General features: G+C 34.6%; 1 protein-coding gene across 1 annotated transcript; it reads right to left on the bottom strand.

Annotated features, from left to right (window-relative positions):
• Nucleotides 1–1,116: 1,116 nt before the first annotated feature.
• Nucleotides 1,117–2,203, bottom strand: LOC141629016 (uncharacterized). The gene is made up of 4 exons (XM_074442091.1): nt 2,048–2,203; nt 1,697–1,967; nt 1,330–1,404; nt 1,117–1,214 (listed from the first exon to the last, which is right to left on the bottom strand). The coding sequence occupies exons 1-4, from the start codon at nt 2,201–2,203 to the stop codon at nt 1,117–1,119; spliced, it is 600 nt and encodes a 199-aa protein (XP_074298192.1).
• Between the last annotated feature and the right edge of the window lie 17,160 nt (nt 2,204–19,363).

The following is a 19,363-nucleotide window of genomic DNA, read 5'->3' as shown; positions in this document are numbered from 1 at the left end:
CCCATAATGGGATGATTGTTGATGTGTTGAGATTGATTGTTTGATATAGTAATTGATTGTGACTACTTGTGATTGTGATTGTGATTGATTGTCTATGGCTCTCGAGATGCGTTCTCGGTGAGTGGGGTCACTTGCGGGAGTGACTTCACGCCCTAGTTTCGCCCTTCGTGGAACCCGCCACGGAAGGGGATGTGCACATTAATGGGACGGGGTTATCGCTCGGTATGATGAGCGGGGCTTAGGTGGGAACAGGCTGCGGTCCTCCACTTGCAGTGGGTAGTCCAAAGGTGGACGATCGATATTGAGACGATGGGAGTTGGTGGTGTGTGTGTGTGTGTGTATGTGACATTCAAATTGTCTGTTTTATCTTATTGTTGATATATGTATTGAATTGTGTGATTAGTACTAACCCGTTTAAATGTTTTAAAAACTGTGGTGATCCATTCGGGGTGGTGAGCGATTATTGAGCGGTGTGATATGACGCGTATGGGATAGCCGGGATGAGTCATCACATGGCGGTTAGAAGTCTTCCGCCGTGTCGACGAAGTCTAGTAGCTTTGATAGTTTTAGCTGTAGACCGTACGAGAACCTTGTAATTCTTTTTATTAGTTTTGGTTTGAACATGTAATCACTTAATCTATAATTACTTTAAAAGTACGTTTCTTTATTGTCTTATGATATTCAGTACCTCGGGCAACCGAGATGGTAGTATCCTTATACCTGAGTGGTCCTGGTAAGGCACTTGGAGTATGGGGGTGTTACACCTCCTTTGGTTAAATTTGGTATCTCTGATAGTGTTTTGATGTTTGCACTTGCGAGGATTGGAGGATGGTACCCAACAGTTTCTGGAGCCCCAAAGACGGGTTCATCATCATCTGGAAAACTGGTAAGAAAAGTGGCTTAATTAATTTAAGCTGAAATTTTACTGTTTAAAAAAATTTTAAACTCAAACTGTTTCTGTATTCTATTTGGACTGTATATTTCAATTTTTTTTTAACTGTTATCGACTGCTTCATTTTGTGGACGATTTCTGGAGTTTTCATGTGCGTTTTCTGGTCAATAAAAATTACTGCACCTACTATTTCACTAAAGACAATAATATCACATAAAACGGATTTAGATGCCATACCTATTGTTGAACACTTTCACCTCGTTCATTTCTGGATTAACCAAAATATTTGTTGCACCCCAAGTTGATGTTATGCTAACTTCCCCTGCATAGTAAAAAATAATGAGACAATTATTTTCCAACTATTTTTTCTTAAATTTTGTATGTAATCAAAGTGTTTGTAATGCTGAAAATGGTATTAAAATGACCAGAATTTAGACCTTCATAGACAGAACGTTTTACGAATAGCATAACCAACGTTGGCTTTGGTTTGTTAATGAACTCTTGCTCGATTTCTGAAATTTTTGAACATAGTCCCCAAACAATGAGCAGCACAAGTTTTGGTTCCTGAAAAAACGGTTTGTAATGATTATTTTGTAATGGTTTAAAGTTTGGCATTTTGTTTATAGAATATAGTCAACTTACAGATGATTGTCCAAAACAATAGTCCTCCTTCTCTTGCCATTGCTCTCTCTTATTGGATAAATGTGCTCCAACCTTCCAATTACGTCTGACATAATTTTTCACTTGTTAGTTAACATTTAAGGTGCATACATGAAAAATTAATTGTAGGCCATTGTTGCTTACCAATATAAAGTCTATTTGGCATTGCTCCAAACACGACCTCATTGAAAGTGTAGAAAGCATGGGTAGAAAGAGGAATATCTACATTTGGAATGGGTACCACCCTAGTGCTGTACTCGAACCAAATCTTACACGGGTGAATTGTTGCCATGTCAAGTCCCACACGGTTTGATGATACACTGAACCTTCTGTTTTTGTATGTGCTCCCTTCATTAAGGTGCTCTAAGAAAAGGCGAGTCAGCCTCTGGTTGATTGATGCCTGAATTGTGTCTCCCTGCATTCATTCATATTTGTTAATACCTTGTGACAATAATTTGAAAAATGACACAGGAAAAGGGGAAAAGGGAGACTTACATTTTCATCAATTAGGATGAGTTCTACACCTTTCACTTCCTTGGGATTTGTCTCAGACTTTCTGTACCACAATCTCATAACCCGAACAGTTAGTTGTTCCGTCCTTGCTGTTTCTTTGGTGATGCTCGAAATTGGAATACTCTGGATGTGTGCCATAATCTCAAGTTTTTGATTGAATTTGCAATATTGAGTTTGTGACATTCTCAAGGTTTGCAATCCTATATATAGTAAAATATAACCTCTTGTAAACACTAACTCCCCCACTACTTCCATTACCCATGAACCCCACTTCTTTGAAACTGCTGTACATACTGCCAGTCCATATTTAACTGCATATATGCCCTAATTTCAGAATATGCTGATTATTTTAATTTAATGCAGTTTCGGATTTGAAGGGTGGACGGTCCAAGTGTATTTATTATGATGATAATAATGATGCCTAACATTCGTACTTGTAGAAGTAGAAATTACTCGGTAGTCTATCATTGCCATCTTCCGAATTCGGAGTGCGAGGCTGATAGTTAAATTGCCAGAATTTTTGCTCCAAGTACATAATCCTCGGTGATGAACGACTTTCTATACAGATCTGAGAGGATTACTTTTTTAAAAAACAACATATTTTTAAGTGTGTCGACTTTTCGTATCGTGATTAAATTTTTTTACTGTTTGCTGAAGTCTATATTAACTTAATTTAATATAATTTTTAATATAATTTTTTTTATCGTGATTATTAAAAAGAATTTAATATAATTTTTAAATCACTTGTAATTTAAATGAAAATTTATTTGTTTATTTTGTGGAGTAAAAAAAAAAAATTAAAAATAGCGTTTACTGTTTGCTAAAGTCTATATTAACTCGGTTTGCTATCATTGTCACCCACCAATTTCGGTGTGCGTGGCTGGTACTTCAGATGCCGAGTTTTATATTCCTATTACATTTCTCGTCATTATTGATATTTTAAAAAAAAAATCTCGTATGCTGTATTTTTAAAAAATCATGTTTTCATTATATTTACTGCGCAAGGTAAAATTATTAAGAACAAAAACACTTGTTATTCATTTTGTAATTCATTCTCGATGTATTTTCGATTCGTATATAATTGTAATTTTTCCTTTAAATTATGTAATTTTATTGTGTAATTTTGGTTTACTAATTATGTAATTCAATTACGGTAACTCGCTTTTGTAATTAATTTTGCGTAAATGTTATTCGTTTTCTTAACACGGAATGTATACAATTCTATCATAAAATTAATTTGAAGAAGTATTCCGTAAGATGACTTTATATATTTTGTTGCGAGACGGATTTAAGCGCATGCTTTGAAAGACGGATATCTCAGAAATTAAATACGTTGCACACACATGGGTCACACCATAATCTCGATTTTCTCAAAAAAAAAAAAAAAAGATGTATTTATGACGTGGCGCGCTCTCTGATGAGTATTGTCTTTTGCTTTTATAAAGATAAGATTGAGAAAATATCTAGAACGGAGGACAAATAGGTCAAGCATAACCATCGTCTGAACGTTTTGAAACCAAGTCCCAACAAATTAAAACCTAAAACTAGTACTAATAGTCTCATTACGTTCTCCCCTGACTTGGTTTATTTTCTAATTATATGCTATAAAAGCCCACTAAGTTGGATAGGGTCATAACGACCCATTTACTTGATTTCATTTGCTTGGACCGCGATTCATTCAGCCACACTCAATTATTCCACATGAGCTTCAAACATCGCGCCTCGGCAATTAGTAGATTATACAACCAGTTGTATATAGTTGTACGGTTTAGAATTCGAGCTGTGTATTAAAATTTTTGAGTTTTGTTTAAAAGAATCTGAGCTATGCTGTAAAGTTTTTGAACTCACACACTTAAACATAAAAAAATAAACTCTTATAAAACTCAGAAAAATTACACATAAGCTCGGATTAATGTATATGGTTGTACAATACTTATTATACAACTGGTTGTATAGTAGTATTTGTGGCGCCTCGGGTTTGACCCATTTCTCGAGCGGCATTTCTACATCATCAAACTTCAGCATAAAAACTACCTTCCTTCTAATAATTTAACAAAGTAGTAGTAAACCGCAAAGGAGGAATATACCATACAAATCATGCCAAAAATGACGGAAACCAGTGTAAAAATATGAGGAATAAGTATATTAAATATAGTTAAATTAACGACTTATCATAAGCGAAGTCAAATGCTCTAGAATTATCTTCAGATAATCCTCACCATATTCCATGTATATAGATAATTAGATTTAGTGCCCGTGCGTTGCACGGTTACTAAAAATTGTTTTTTTTAAAGTGAATTTGTGAAAATGTAATTATATTGGTGTAAGTAACTAATGACTTCAAAATTATGTATAATGTACTTTGTAATATTAATATTGTACTTTCTCCAATTTCTTATTATCTTCCTCCTTTTTTTTGGCACAAAAAATAAGAGAGGAAAAAAGAAAAAATAAAGTATTGTAATAAAAAATGAATGAAACTTATAAAAAAAGAAAAGATGAAAGATAATCAAACTTGTTTGAAAAGAGAAAGGGGGAAGATCATAAAAAATTGGAGGGATGTTGTATGGAGTATTATTAGGAGGTGTACTAAAATTTTATTCTCGTGTACTCATATATTCGTAGAAATATTTAAACTTGCGGAAATTATAGTGCTCCGTACGCAAATGAGATTGTGCATTTCGTGTTTCCACACTATATTAACCCGATAAAAATAGAAAGTGAAAAATAATGAAAAGATATATACTCCTTGAGATTGAGATTAGATATATTACTCTATATAATATTAAAAAGAGATAAATCACCAAACTAATACCCAAAGCTCGCATTGTTGTACACGTTATACCCTTTATACTTTTCCATAAATTTCTAAGAGAGACAGTTTTTCATTAATTTTCATGATAGATAGTTATTATTTTTATTTTTAATTTTAATTTTTATCTTTTAATTTTTAGTTTATTTTATTGGTTATCTCTTATTATTATTTTTATTTAATTATTATCTTTTATCATTTTAGTTAGTTTTTAGTTTATTTATTGGTTGTCTCTTATTAATGTAGTCAGAGACGGTTTATCAGGAGATTTACTGTTTTGGGTAGCAGCAACTATCGTATTTGTATTGTCTCGTGTCATTGTCTTATCCTTCTCCCACGCACATTTAATTTGCTTATTATTATTCTTGTTTCTTTCCGTTGTTCATAATTTCCTATCCTTCTACTGGACATTAATTTATTTATTAAGTTATTCGGATGTTTGTTCTATAATCAAATCCCTAGTGATTAAACCTCAACTTGATTAGTATGATTAAATATCAAATAACATACGTCTTGCAATGGACTTAAAATCATTTATATAATTGCACAAATTTCTATTTTGTTTTTTTGCTACAATTTATGATTCAGTTAATTCTGACTTATTTTCAGCTCACTTGAGTTTAGTTCAGCTCTATTCAGTTCAACTCAGCTCAGTTCAGTTCAGCTTATCTCGACTTCATTCAATTCAATTCCACTAAATTCAGCTCGTTTCAATTTTACACGTCTTAAACTTTATAGTTTTGCTATTTATCATTCGAAAAATCACTTTACCAACTTCCGCAGTTCTAACACCATTTATTTTTAAATCTCTGGAGAAGATATTAGCATGGAAAACCAAACAACACAGCAAGAGACTTTCTCAGCTTCTCTCAACGATCCAAAATCTATTTCAAACATCTAAAGTTTTGTTTTTCCTCTCAAGGCTATTTAGAAAGAAAGCAGTTGTTCCCAATATCTGGCCAACTAACATGCAAATCTTGACACACTTGCATTAGTATTAACAGAAGGGGGCCGTACTTAATGTAACTCTATGTATTCCGATAATTTTGGTTTGCTATTCCGTAATTCCCATTCCTCATTCTCCACAAGTGTAATCTTATCGAGCATGATTTCATGATATATAAATAAAACTCAATCTCTAACTCAATGGGCTATCTGCCCTGCTGATAGCTTTGTTCCATCGCTAAGATACGTCTGTACGTGACCCAACATGCCTCAATTCTATCCCCAAACTTAGGACAAGTGCTTCATTCTATATCCGGTCTAACTGAGATTTTTCACATGCTAGCTGCAGGAATGTATCCACACACAAACCGTAGGAATATGGCTAGCTATCCTCACATATGCCCATACGTTAACAAAAGGAGTATTCCTAGCTATCTTCACGTATGAACACGCGTAAACCGCTGATATTCCCTTCCTACTGAGAAAGCAGAGGCTATTTATAGCTCGTTTGAGGAATTGGCTGGCGCATTAAATCCCCTTAATTATATATACTCATTGGTTGTTTATATATATATCATAATAATATTTTTTATTTTAAGAGATAAAGTTTCTATGAAAGAAAAGTTATTCTGTTATTTTTTTAGATCAATATTCCCAATAATTTTTTTATTTGAAGAGATAAAGTTTCCATGAAACAAAAGTTATCTTTTTAGATTAATATTTACGAATTCTGTTATTTTTTTAAATCAATATTATTATTATTATAATTAGAGTGTTTCAAAAAACTTGGAGTCTCTGAAAAAAGCCTCTTTTATATATATACTAGATTTAATGCCCGTGCGACGCACGGGCTTAATTGTAACGTTCTTTCGTGTATAATTTAAAGTTATCCTATTTGTTTTAGCTTGGTGTTAATTTAAAAATCAATTTATAAAAAGTACAGTTAGTTTGTTGACATTAACGAAGCGAATTGAACCCGCGCCATAATTTCTTTAAGAAGGAATACATAGAAGGCACTTATCATTTTAATATATTAAACTTTCTTTTTGGATTGGAGTAAGACATTAACCAAATTAAAATGATAAGTGCCTCCTATATTTAAAAAGAAGTATTAGAGGTACGCGATTCTAAAATATTGGGCTGAAACACATTTTATTCACACATAAGAAGTACACGATTTCTTTTTGAAATATTAGCATTACTATTTACTTTAGTTACGATCAAAAGGTTTTTCCACACAAAGTTAGGTTCTAGCAAGTATTTATTGTTTCAGTGGATGATAATATTGTAAGATATTTCTTAATTAATTGTCTATTCGAAATTTCTTTCCCATTCAATCTTTTACATGATTATATTACAATTATTAATCTCATTTATATTTTCTCTCCAGAGTAATCAATATACATAAAAGAAAGTATACGTTTGATATTTGATGGTTATTAAGCATACAAAGATTAGAAAGATGTTGAATCAAAATAGAAATAAAATTAAAGCATACTCTTTTTATTGTAATTTGTAGATATGATTGGAGTGTACTTTTCGAACAATAACGTAACTTATTAAGATGGTCACATTGATATTAGGGCCCCCGGGACACGTTTCACGTTTGCAATTCATCTTATTAAAAGATTAACACTACAAATTAAACATGCAGAGTGTGTGCATCAAAGTAGTGTAAACAACATCATTCGGAACCAACTCTCTTTCGCACATCTCATCAAACAACCGATTAACATCTTCTAACCTGGCATCCTTAGCTTACATAATTTACTGATCAATATACTATAAGAGTGAACATATCTGGAGCAATTTTCTCATCCTCCATAACCTTCAACCAAAAACCCTTCTCAATTTGACCTATTCTAAACTAACCACTGATCAGTGTATTAAAACTAACGACTGTCGCCTGCAAATTTCTCCTCTGAATTTCACAAAACACCAAATAAGCATCCCTAACTCTACCATCCTTAGAAAACCGATTCATCGCATATGCTCTCCTTACTCAATCATTGACCTCCGCTGCTAGGCGTCACTCCGTACTTGATCATGACCTCCGCTGCTAGGCATCATCACCTATGAGAACATGATTAACATCGTGAGGAAAAAAACAACCATGATCGGAACGACAAAATAGTACTCCCTCTGTCCCGGTCATTTGTTGTCCTTTTTCATTTTTGGGTGTCTCAGTCATTTGTTGTCCTTTCTATTTTAAGAATGGATTTGATGAGTAATTTGATCATTCCCACTCAATTTATTCCACTTGTCATTTAGTAATTGACCCTCTACCCTTTCCTTGGTCTTTGTGCCAAAACCAAAGGACAACAAATGACCGGGACGGAGGGAGTAGTAAAACAATTACGGAGTAAAACATAAAACAAAAGAGGATCTCTACTTATTTAATTGGTTATAGCAGAAGACTTTCTCAATAATAAGTAAAATATACTCTTTGGCAACATAAAAAAATTCCATAAATAAACAATGTTGGTCGGGTATTATACTCTTTGTCAACATAAAACAATCCTACTGCAAGAATCCATACCCATTGTATTTAGGAATTTATGTTGTATTTAATCTAATTCAGAATTATTTAACAATAAAATAAATCAAACCAACCTTTAAATTAGTTTCATGTGTGTTTATCTATCCATTAGATATTGTACTCAATGCATCAAGTGTTTGATTTCGAGCCATGCATGCTATTATCGATCGTTGTTGGTTTCCTGTGAAAACAATGCAAATAGAATTAGAAAAAGCTCATAAATCATTTCATGGATGAATGATAGTATCCAAATCTAAAACGTTGTAATTGTATTGAAACAGCCATACATGCAATGGACATTATCACATGCACTCCGTATATCTTTGGATTAATTGTTAGTTTGTTACCTTTACTCGTATAGAGACCACGTAAACACCACAAATATGCAAAACACCACAAATATGCAAATAATTCATCTAGACGTCTCCGCATCTATACAATATAAATGGAATTGTGCTGCAAAAAAAAGAGAAAAAAGAAAAAAATCATCAACCAATAGACTTAATACTATGACCAAATAAAAAAAAAGATTACATATTAGAAAAACAATAGGACGAAGATGAATAGTTTGTGGTAAGGGCATGAGTATATATATACAACATTGGAGATATGTGTTATATTTGAGTCATATTAAACTTCTTTTTTCTAGCATAAATATATTAAGAATTCTACCTATTGTCAAGTTTGAGGTTTATTAATTTTACAAACTCTATCTTTTAGTTTTATTTGAGTTTTTTTATAGTCTAGGTAGTTTGCAAAAGATGGAGACTCTAATATCACTCGAAAAAAGATTCCTTTAATAATATAGATAGAAGATATTGATTCTCATGTATCCTATTAGGATGTAAAGTAGGATGTAATTAATTAGGAAATCTCTGGATTTAGACTCCTATATATAGAATTAGACTCTTCATATGCCTTTGTACATGTATATACGTGTGTACTCATTTTTGCCGGAAGTAACAACGCAAAATAATCATTCTTAAAACTCTTTGATAGAATCATAGTAAATATGTAAATTATTTGCCTATTATTTGTTACCTAGTCTATTGTAATTCGTTATTCCTTTTGTAGCAATTAGTTCCTAGTTTGTAGGTTAGCATATTGTATTTATACTTATCATATTTCTAATGACAAAATCAACCATTAATCTCCTTTATGGTATCACACTAGGGTACAATTCTCAAAATCGCTTCCACTCAACCCTGGCAGTCGTCTTCTTCAATTCGACTCTTCTTCTTCCTTATCTTCTCTCGACCTCACGTCAAAACAATGACTACTAACGCAATTACAAAGTCGACATTTCACCATGCTCTTGCCGTCAATAGCATTCGTAACCACATCACCGTCATTCTCGGTATGGACAATTATCAAAACCCTTTATGGGTCACCCTATTCACGAACCATACTAAGTCAAATCGTGTGCTTTATCACATCATCAAACCGAAGGGAAGACTTCCTAAGTGTGACGATTAGGGGTGCTAATGAGCCGAGACAGCTCGCGAGCTATTCCAGATCGGCTCGGTCAAAGCTCAGCTCGGTCAAAGCTCGGCTCGAGCTCTGGCTCGGCTCGAATACTTTTCGAGTCAAGCCGAGCAAGGCCTGGCTCGGCTCGAAAAGCTCGCGAGCGGCTCGATTTTTAAAATATAGTAAAATATATTTATATATTCTAAAAAAAAGTCTTAATTAATTAATGTTTACCCAAAACTCCACTACCCTAGTCCATTACCCAATTACCCAATAATCCACAAAGCAGTAAAAAAACCTAAACTACCGTCTTTGCTTAATGCCGTTCTAACTTCTAAATTCTACGGAGTAATTGTTTACAATTTTACATCATCTTCTTCCTCGCCGTCGCTCACCGTCACGCAGTTAGGACTCAGGCATTCACCTTCAACCCAGGTACTCTATTTACTTATGGCTAATCACTTCATTCTTTCATGTCTTTTGATTAAATTCTGGAATTATGGGTCGTCTTTTTACCCAAATTGGGTAATCGCCGGCTGTTTTTCATCGTCGCCGCTGTTTTTAATCATCGCCAACTCCATTAATTGATCATCCACCATTGGCTTTTTTACTGAGTAGATGATTTCTCAGACCGTCTAATGACAACTCAAATCATAAAACTATGAAAGGAGTTCATAAGCCTCTGTTTTTATTCATTTTTAGTAATCGTCTTAATTTTCAATCCCTTGAAATCGTTTTTAGTAATCGTCATAATTTTCAATCCCTTGAAAGTATTATCCTCTTTTTTTTTCGTTTAAATTTTTGATGCTATGGACTATACAGTATACTACGTGGAGATATAGGAGCCAATCAGGCGCGGGTCGGGTCATTTTTAGTACTACTCCGAAATCAGTAATTAAAATGATTACTAAAAACGATTTCAAGCCCATGTGGTTCATCTCGTATTTAGGGGAAATCAGGTTATATTTGTTGATGGTTTTCTAGTAGATGTAATGTGGGATGTTTATGGTTGGTATTTTGATCAAATGGGAAGGAAAATGATAAGAATAGAAGTGGTTTATTCATGTTTAGGGCAATAAGTGGGTTGGATAGCAGGCTTTGGTTGGAAGAAGAAGACAAGAATTATTCCATTATCAAACCATACAATAAACTTCAGCTGTCTTGTTCATTCATGTTTATGCCAAATAGAGTGTATAATGCCAGATAAGAATAGAATTTGGCTGATAAAAAGCACATCGGGGAAAAGCATCAGAAATAAAAAGCATCAGAAATAAAAGCAAGATACCAACATCGCGATAGACCTGAATTCTCCTTGTTGATTTGTGCTTCTACTAAGAATCCTAGTTGATTCTCTGTTTCTCCAGATTTTTTTTTAATTCTCCTTGCTGTCCTCAATTGAATTTACATACTGAATACTGATTGATTGTTTCATTTCACAACCACCTACTTGTATTTTTATAATCGTGTTTAGTCTTTCCCAAATTTGAATTTTAAGTTGTGTTGTTGCTTTTGGCATTACAACTTGTTGGAGCTTGTGTCCTCCACAATTAGTGTGATAACATTTATAAATCTCTTATAGGTTCACAAGGGTATAATTCGTATTTTATCAGTTGATTAACGATTACTTAATAACGGTTGGCTTGCTAGAAAGTTTGACGTTATTATCATACTGATGGCGGTGATCAGCTGGTCCCTAAAAGTCACACCTAAAGGACGTGTTTGAGAGATGTGATTATGAAAATGTAATCACATTGATGCCTTATATGACTAAAAGGTTAGTCCATGTATTTGACTAAACAATTAGTCAATGTGATGATGAGACGATTATTTATTCTAATTAAATAATATTAGCTCGCATTTAATTAATCACAATTAAGTAAATTGAATATAATATGTTATATTTAATTAATGTATATAATGTTAGCTTAAACGAATTAAGATGTTAATTCGTAATTAAACATAATCGGTTATATTTAATTAGCAAATTATATATATGCGATATTTATAGTTAAAGAGTATTTTATACGAGATTGTTATAATAAATGTTGTCAGGCCGGAATTAATAAATCGACTACAAACGGTTATGTATGGACTTATTAAAACGGGACAACATATATGACAATTAATAAAATGTACACATAATATATATTTTGATAACTACCCAAAAATAAGAAGATATTTCTCCTTATTTTTGGGAGTTTGACCGAAAAAAAGAGAGGAAAAAAACTCACCTTATTTCTCTCCTCTTTCACGGTTTAAGAGGGAGGAATAGGAGATCATTGGCTTATTCTTTTTGACTTAATATTCTCTCATCAAACAAAACACAAAACCCTAAATTAATTAGTGAATTTTGGGGTTCTATTCTAGCAAGAACAATAGGCATTTCTCATCACATTTTGGGTGCAACGATTAGGAGAATATCATTTCGATATTGTTCTTAGGCCGAATTTGCAAGGACCAAAGGTTGAATCTTAATCCTCTACTATTTTGTTTATGCAATTTCATTTATGAATAGTTTTCATAATCATAATTTCGTTATAATCCTAATAATCTTAAAAGAAGTATACCGATATTTCCTACAAGTGGTATCAGAGCCAAGGCCACGAAATTATTTTTGATGATTTTCATAAATGGATTTAAACAAATTTGAAGAAAAAAAAACGGGTCTCGGCTGTTTTAAAAAAAAATTTGCCGTATGAAATTTTTTTTTAGGCCGTGAGTTTTGTTTTGTTTTGTTGTTCTTATTTCCATTTTGATTTATTAATATTGTTGTTTTAATAAGTTAAAATGATAATATGATGAATTTGTAGTTGTTTTGATTTAGTGAGGATTAAATTAAAATGTAATTGGAAATCGTTTTGATTGTTGATAATTTGTTTTTGCTATATAATTTTGGCATAGAAGTTAATTTAATCATGTTCAAATCAATTGTGATGAATCATATATACGAATAATCGATTTTGTCATAATTTGGATATTCATTTTAAGAGGTTAAATTGAATCATGAAGTTTGAACCTATGTTTAGATTAAAAGATCATGTTCATGTCGATCTTGTTATATTAGCAACATTAAACTTTTTGTCCACATAATTTTTTTTTCGTCAATAGTCAGTATAAACGGCTGAAAGCCGTGAGCTTAAGAAAAAAAACTTTTTTTTTTTTGGGTTTTAGGGCTTAATGCCGAGTGAAAAAAAAAGTTTCTGTTTTTTTTTCGGTTTTGTGATTTTGCCGAGAAAAAAATTTTTTGTTTTTTTTTTTCATTTTTGGGCTGTTTTCAGCGACCAGAATTTTTTTTTTTAAAAAAAAAATTTGTTTTGTTTCGGTTTTTGCAGAAATGCCGAGAGAAAAAAAAAAGGGTTTCTGTTTTTTTTTTTTTGTTTGTTGAAAGAAAAAAAACCAAAAGAATTTTTTTTTGGGCATATATGCCAAGTGCAGCCGGGTATAACAAAAAATAATTTCTGTTTTTTTTTTGTTTTGGCCAATGTTAATTATTATAAATCATTTCTATATTTTGTATAATTGTTTGTTGTAAAAAGGTTCACAAATTAAAGATACCCAATTATTTTAAAGAGGTTTAAAATAATGTTGAATTAATTCATATTACAAGATTAATATGTATTAAGATTAAAATTATTGTGAGTAATTGAGGAATTGTCACATAATTTGATCATTTAAATAGGTGATTTGGATAAATTACTCTACATAATTAAGGAATTATGTCTTGAATGTTTAATTTATTAGTTGATGCATTTTTATTTAGGTGAATGTTTTGTTGAATGGTTTATTTACGTTTTTTTTTTTGCAATCGGTTGTAATTTGTAATACCTAGTGTGGCCTTAGTTAAATTATGTTTTCGTGATGATGGAAACATAATTTTTAATGTAATTTTGAGATCTCGTATCTCCTTTTGGTTTCCTTTAAGTATTACGGTTTTGAAATTAGAATGTAAATAGGTTTATTTTGTAATTTATTAATTGTAATTTTGAGAAGACTAAAGATGGAGATTGGATTGCTCACTCCCGCTACATGGACCAAGATAGAACATCAAGACAAGCTTCTCGGGTCCAAGGATGGATTCCAAAGTTGTATTTATGTTCATTTTGGTAGATAGGCCACACTAGGACTTTATTTTTGTTTTACGTTTTACCATTCTTATTGCTTTTCACTCACATGATAGTTAGTGCATCATATTCCGCCTAAACCAAACCACCTAATATGCATGAAAATTGACTCATATAGATTGAATGTTAGTTTTCATATACATACAGATGTCACACATTTTAAGCCATCATCTTAGTTTATTCATTCACGCATGCTAGATATTAGTTCACTTAAAATGAATTAAAATAAAGTTGATGGGATCTTCCTCTAAAACTGAAATTGAGAATAGTCTTTATAAGGGCAAACAACTATGAATCCCTTCTTCGTCGGTAGGCATATAGGACCTTACTCTCCATATGACCCCTTCTACTTTGGGTAAGTAGTTTGTGTTGACTTAGTTTACCTCAACATTATAATCCGAAGAGTTTCTCGTGATTATGATGGACTATAGATAGAATTTACAGAAATTTATCGACCAAGAATTCTAAAAGTAGAATTAGCCAAAAGGTTGGCTTATCAATTTACAGATAATTGAGTCTTGGGATCATTTATATAATTCTTGAGGGAGGTCAATTGTATAAATGCTTGAGTCTTCGCGTTATAACAGTATTGCATTAGACTTAAATCATAACGATGAGAAAGCTTATTATATTATTCTTCTTTTCGCAGTGTAGAATACGTTTTATTTTGATAATACTGTTACAACAAATGGCTGGAAATAACGAAATCTCAATGCCAAGTGCCACACTTGGACGCGAGTCCTGGCTGAAAGCCTTCATGGACCACATGAATCGGTTCACTCGACTGAAGAATGATGGGTCCAACTTTGCGGACTGGGAGGCATCATTGCGGAATGCTGCCATTGCTGACGGTAAGCTTAAGTACTTAACTGAGCTAATACCGGTAAACCCAGGCCCCAATGCAGGAGTTAACAAGTCACTTGTTTATAGTGACTTCGTCATGGAAGCGGGTGCAATAAAGAACGTACTCATTTTTGCAATGGAAACCAATTTGCAAAGACGCTTCATTGCCCAAGGTGCAAACAAGATTTTCACCACGCTCACTAACGAGTTCTCAAAAGCACCCAGAATCGTTACTTATGAGCATACCTGTCGCTTCTTTGATGCGAAACTCCAGAAGGGCCAGCCGGTTAGCCCACACATTCTTAACATGATTGAGAATGTCGAAAAATTGGAGGCACTTGATTGCAAAATCAGTGAGAGCATAGTCATTGATCGTATGTTTCATTCACTTCATGATGGTTTTGCCCTTTTCAGGGCAAATTACTACATGAATGACATGAAGAAAAGTCCTCATGAGCTACACTCACTTCTCGTACAGACCGAGAAGGATATGAAATTGAGTGGGAGCATGAAGCAAGATGTTCTCGTGATTTCCAACAAGAATAAGGGTAAGGGCAAAGCTCCCGGCGACCTAACTGTAGGAAAGCCAAAGTTTAAGAAGCCAGGAAACGGTAAGAGTGGGCCTGGTGAGACTAGTGGCTCACAAGGCAAGACAAGGAGCAAGGGCGGTGACATTGAGTGCCACCATTGTCACAAGACTGGACATTGGAGGAGGAACTGTCCCGTGTACCGTGAGGACATAAAAGCAGGCCGCGTCACTCTTGTTGGTATGTCATCTTATATTCATATGATTGAGATTAACCATGCAAGTTTCGGAACTTGGGTACTTGATACTGGTTGTGGTTCTCATCTGTGTAATCATTTGCAGGGCCTAAAAAACATCACACCTCTTGGAAAGGGTGATGTGGACCTGCGAGTCGGGAATGGAGCTAGAGTTGCTGCAGTCTCAAAGGGAACATATGTAATCCAACTCCCTAGTGGTTTTGAGTTATATTTATATAACTGTTACTATGTACCCAGTTTGTCTAAGAACATTATTTCTATTTCCGTACTTGATAAAGACGGTTTTTCATTTTCAATAAAGGATAATAGCTGTATTTTCTCTTTCAATGAAATGATTTATGGCAAAGCAGTTTCCATGAATGGAATTTATATCTTAGATCAAACCACAGATATATTACACGTGAATAATAAGAAATTAAAGGTTGGTGACAAAGATCAAACTTATCTATGGCATTGTCGAATGGGACACATAAAAGAAAAACGTGTAAAGAAACTCGTCGAGAATGGGACTATTCCCGCATTCGATTTTTCTACATTTGGCACGTGTGAATCATGTCTCAACGGCAAAATGACTCGAATTTCCTTCAAAGGTGTTGGAATGCGCGCGAGTGACCTATTAGGACTCATACATACTGACGTGTGTGGACCTATGTCAATTACCGCTAGAGATGGCTATAGATATTTTATCACTTTCACGGACGATTTGAGTAGATACGGATATGTCTACTTAATGAAGCATAAAAGTGAATCCTTTGAGAAATTCAAGGAATACCAGAATAAGGTTGAGAACCAACTGGGAAGAAAGGTTAAAGCACTCCGTTCAGATAGGGGTGGCGAATATCTTTCAAATGAGTTTGATCAACACCTTAAAGACTGTGGAATCGTTTTACAGTTAACTCCACCTGGAACACCTTAATTAAATGGTGTGTCCGAATGGAGAAATCGAACATTACTTGATATGGTTCGATCCATGATGAGTCACACGGTAGTACCTGATTCATTATGGGGTTTTGCTCTTTTGTCAGCTGCTCTTATACTTAACCGAAGTCCGACTAAAGCTGTCGACAAGACTCCATATGAAATGTGGAGGGGAACGGTCCCCAACTTATCCTTTATTCAGGTTTGGGGCTGCGAGGCTTATGTCAAGTGGAGACACGAGGATAAGCTCGGCCCGCGATCGGTCAAGACATACTTTATTGGTTATCCAAATGGAATGTTTGGTCATTACTTCTATTCGCCTACCGAACATCAAGTTTTTGTTGCGGCTAGTGCGACGTTCTTAGAGAAAGAATTTCTCGAGAACAAGTCAATTAATAGAACCTTCGAGCTGTCGGAGATTCCAGAACCAACAACCGAGGAACAGATGGAGGAAGTTGTTCCTTCAACTGATGATACGGTTAATATTCCTCAGGAACCTAGGAGATCGGGTAGAGTCTCTAATCCTCCAGATAGATACATTGGTATGATCGTAGAGAATGACGTTTTGCTCCTAGAGAGTAATGAACCCGCTACCTATAAAGGTGCCATGGCCTGTTCCAACTCAAAGCTATGGCTTGAAGCCATGCAATCCAAGATGGACTCCATGTATGAGAATGACGTATGGGATCTTGTTGATTTACCTAATAAGGTAAAACCTCTACAGTGCAAATGGCTTTACAAAATAAAGCATTCTGTAGACGCGCAACCAGATACTTATAAGGCACGACTAGTGACAAAAGGTTTCACTCAAGTGCACGGATTGCATTATGATGAAATTTTTGCACCCGTAGTTATGTTGCGTTCCATTCGGATAATCTTAGCGATTGCCGCTTTTCATGACTATGAAATTTGGCAAATGGATGTGAAAACTGCCTTCTTAAACGGTTATTTGGAGGAGGGGTTGTACATGGTGCAACCCGAAGGTTTCATAGATTCTGAAAATCATAAGCAAGTGTGAAAGCTTAAGCGTTCCATTTATGGACTTAAGGAAGCTTCTCGGAGTTGGAATCATCGTTTTGACCAGGTGATAAAAGAGTATGGTTTCACTCGATCGGTCGAGGAACCATGCTTATATGTGAAGTCGAGTGGGAGCAAGATTGTTTTCTTGATATTGTATGTCGATGACATACTCTTGATTGGGAATGACATTCCTCTCTTATCTTCGGTTAAAGGATGGTTGAAGAACCATTTCCAGATGAAAGATCTGGGTGAGGCAAAACGCATATTTGGAATCCGTATCTACTGAGATAGATCACGACGGATGTTATCACTAAGTCAGGAGTCTTATTTGGATAAGATTCTTGAAAGGTTCGGCATGACCAACTCCAAGAAGGGGAACCTTCCAATGACTTCTGGGATGCATTTGAGCAAGTCTCAGTCACCCACGACGCCTGAAGGGATTGAGCGTATGAGTCGTGTTCCTTATGCATCAGCCATAGGATCAATCATGTATGCCATGATATGCACATGTCCACACGTGGCATATGCATTGAGTATGACGAGTCGGTACCAAACGAATTTAGGTGAAACACACTGGGTAGCTGTTAAAAACATCCTTAAGTACCTACGGAGGACTAAGGATAGGGTATTGACTTATGGAGGAGATACTAAGCTATGCACAATCGGTTACGCAGATGCTAGCTTCCAAACGGATCGAGATGATTCAAAATATCAGTCCGGGTACGTCTTCACTCTTAATGGTGCTGCGGTCAGCTGGAAGAGTTCCAAATAGGATGTTGTAGCAGATTCTACTACTGAATCCGAGTACTATGCCGCTTCGGAAGCAGCAAAGGAAGCTATATGGATGCGCCAATTCTTACAAGGACTTACGATAGTTCCTAGTTCGAATGACCCGATCACCATCTATTGTGACAATAGAGGTGCCATCTTCCAGGCTAAGGAGCTAAAGTCTAGCAACAAGTCTAGACATGTACATCGGAAAGCTCACCTGATCCGTGATTACGTGGAGCAAGAGGAGATAGTGATTGACAAGATAGCTTCGGATGATAACATCGCGGATCCTCTCACTAACTTGTTGAATTATGAAAAGCATGAAGGGCACGTTATTTCCATGGGAATTAAACGTGTTCCTGAGTTGTACTAGTTGATTATGAATTTGATACATTATCTCTTTCATATGCTATTTATAACTTCATCGTTTTATTTCATATTTTGTTTTTCATGTGGATTGTACTGACAACATTGAACGCCACAAAGTGAACTGAATTACATTATATTTGTTTTGGTCTGTAATCGCCTACATGAGCTGATAACTCTGGCTATTATATTGTGCAGTCGATTGATGGTGGGTTCAACGAGCAATAAGTCAAACGGTTGGCTGATCGATCACAGATACGAGTTATAACGATACCTCGTAGGACAGTTTTTGTGACAACGTAATGGAGTCCTAAATGTTTAAAACATTCGGTGCCCGGTCGTGGATTGGACGTCCATTGTGTTCCTAGAGTCGATTCTTTTGACTATCGACCGTCTCTTGAGATTAAGGCAGTTTTTGGGTGACTTTGGTTTCTTTCTCATGGTCTGCTGTAACAGGAGGCTAAGCAGTTTTTTTCTGGGTCATTTCATACTGTGCTTATATCTGCAGGATTCGAGTTGAAGAAAATATCCAACCTTTATCAGGTTTAGTTATTTCGCAGGGCCACTCGAGGAGTTGTAACTAAAATGCATGGCCATGCTCGAATGATGATTCGTTTATCAGTTAAGTTACTCTTTAGTCGGGGAAACCACTCTTGATATTGATCACTTGTAAAATACGACCTTTGTGAATACAGATTTTGCAAATTGTTTGA

This window comes from Silene latifolia, chromosome Y (assembly GCF_048544455.1).
Source record: "Silene latifolia isolate original U9 population chromosome Y, ASM4854445v1, whole genome shotgun sequence".
Taxonomy (NCBI): domain Eukaryota; kingdom Viridiplantae; phylum Streptophyta; class Magnoliopsida; order Caryophyllales; family Caryophyllaceae; genus Silene; species Silene latifolia.
Note: the sequence above shows the minus strand (reverse complement) of the source record. Positions and strands in the feature narration are given on the sequence as shown.

Excerpts from the sequence above, each read along its gene's own strand:
- LOC141629016 (XM_074442091.1), bottom strand. The coding sequence starts at position 2,203 with ATGGCACACATCCAGAGTATTCCAATTTCGAGCATCACCAAAGAAACA. Across the intron at positions 1,405-1,696 it reads GCCAAATAGACTTTATATTG|AAATCGAGCAAGAGTTCATT; the intron begins GTAAGCAACAAT and ends CAAAAATTTCAG. Across the intron at positions 1,215-1,329 it reads AAAACGTTCTGTCTATGAAG|GGGAAGTTAGCATAACATCA; the intron begins GTCTAAATTCTG and ends TTTACTATGCAG.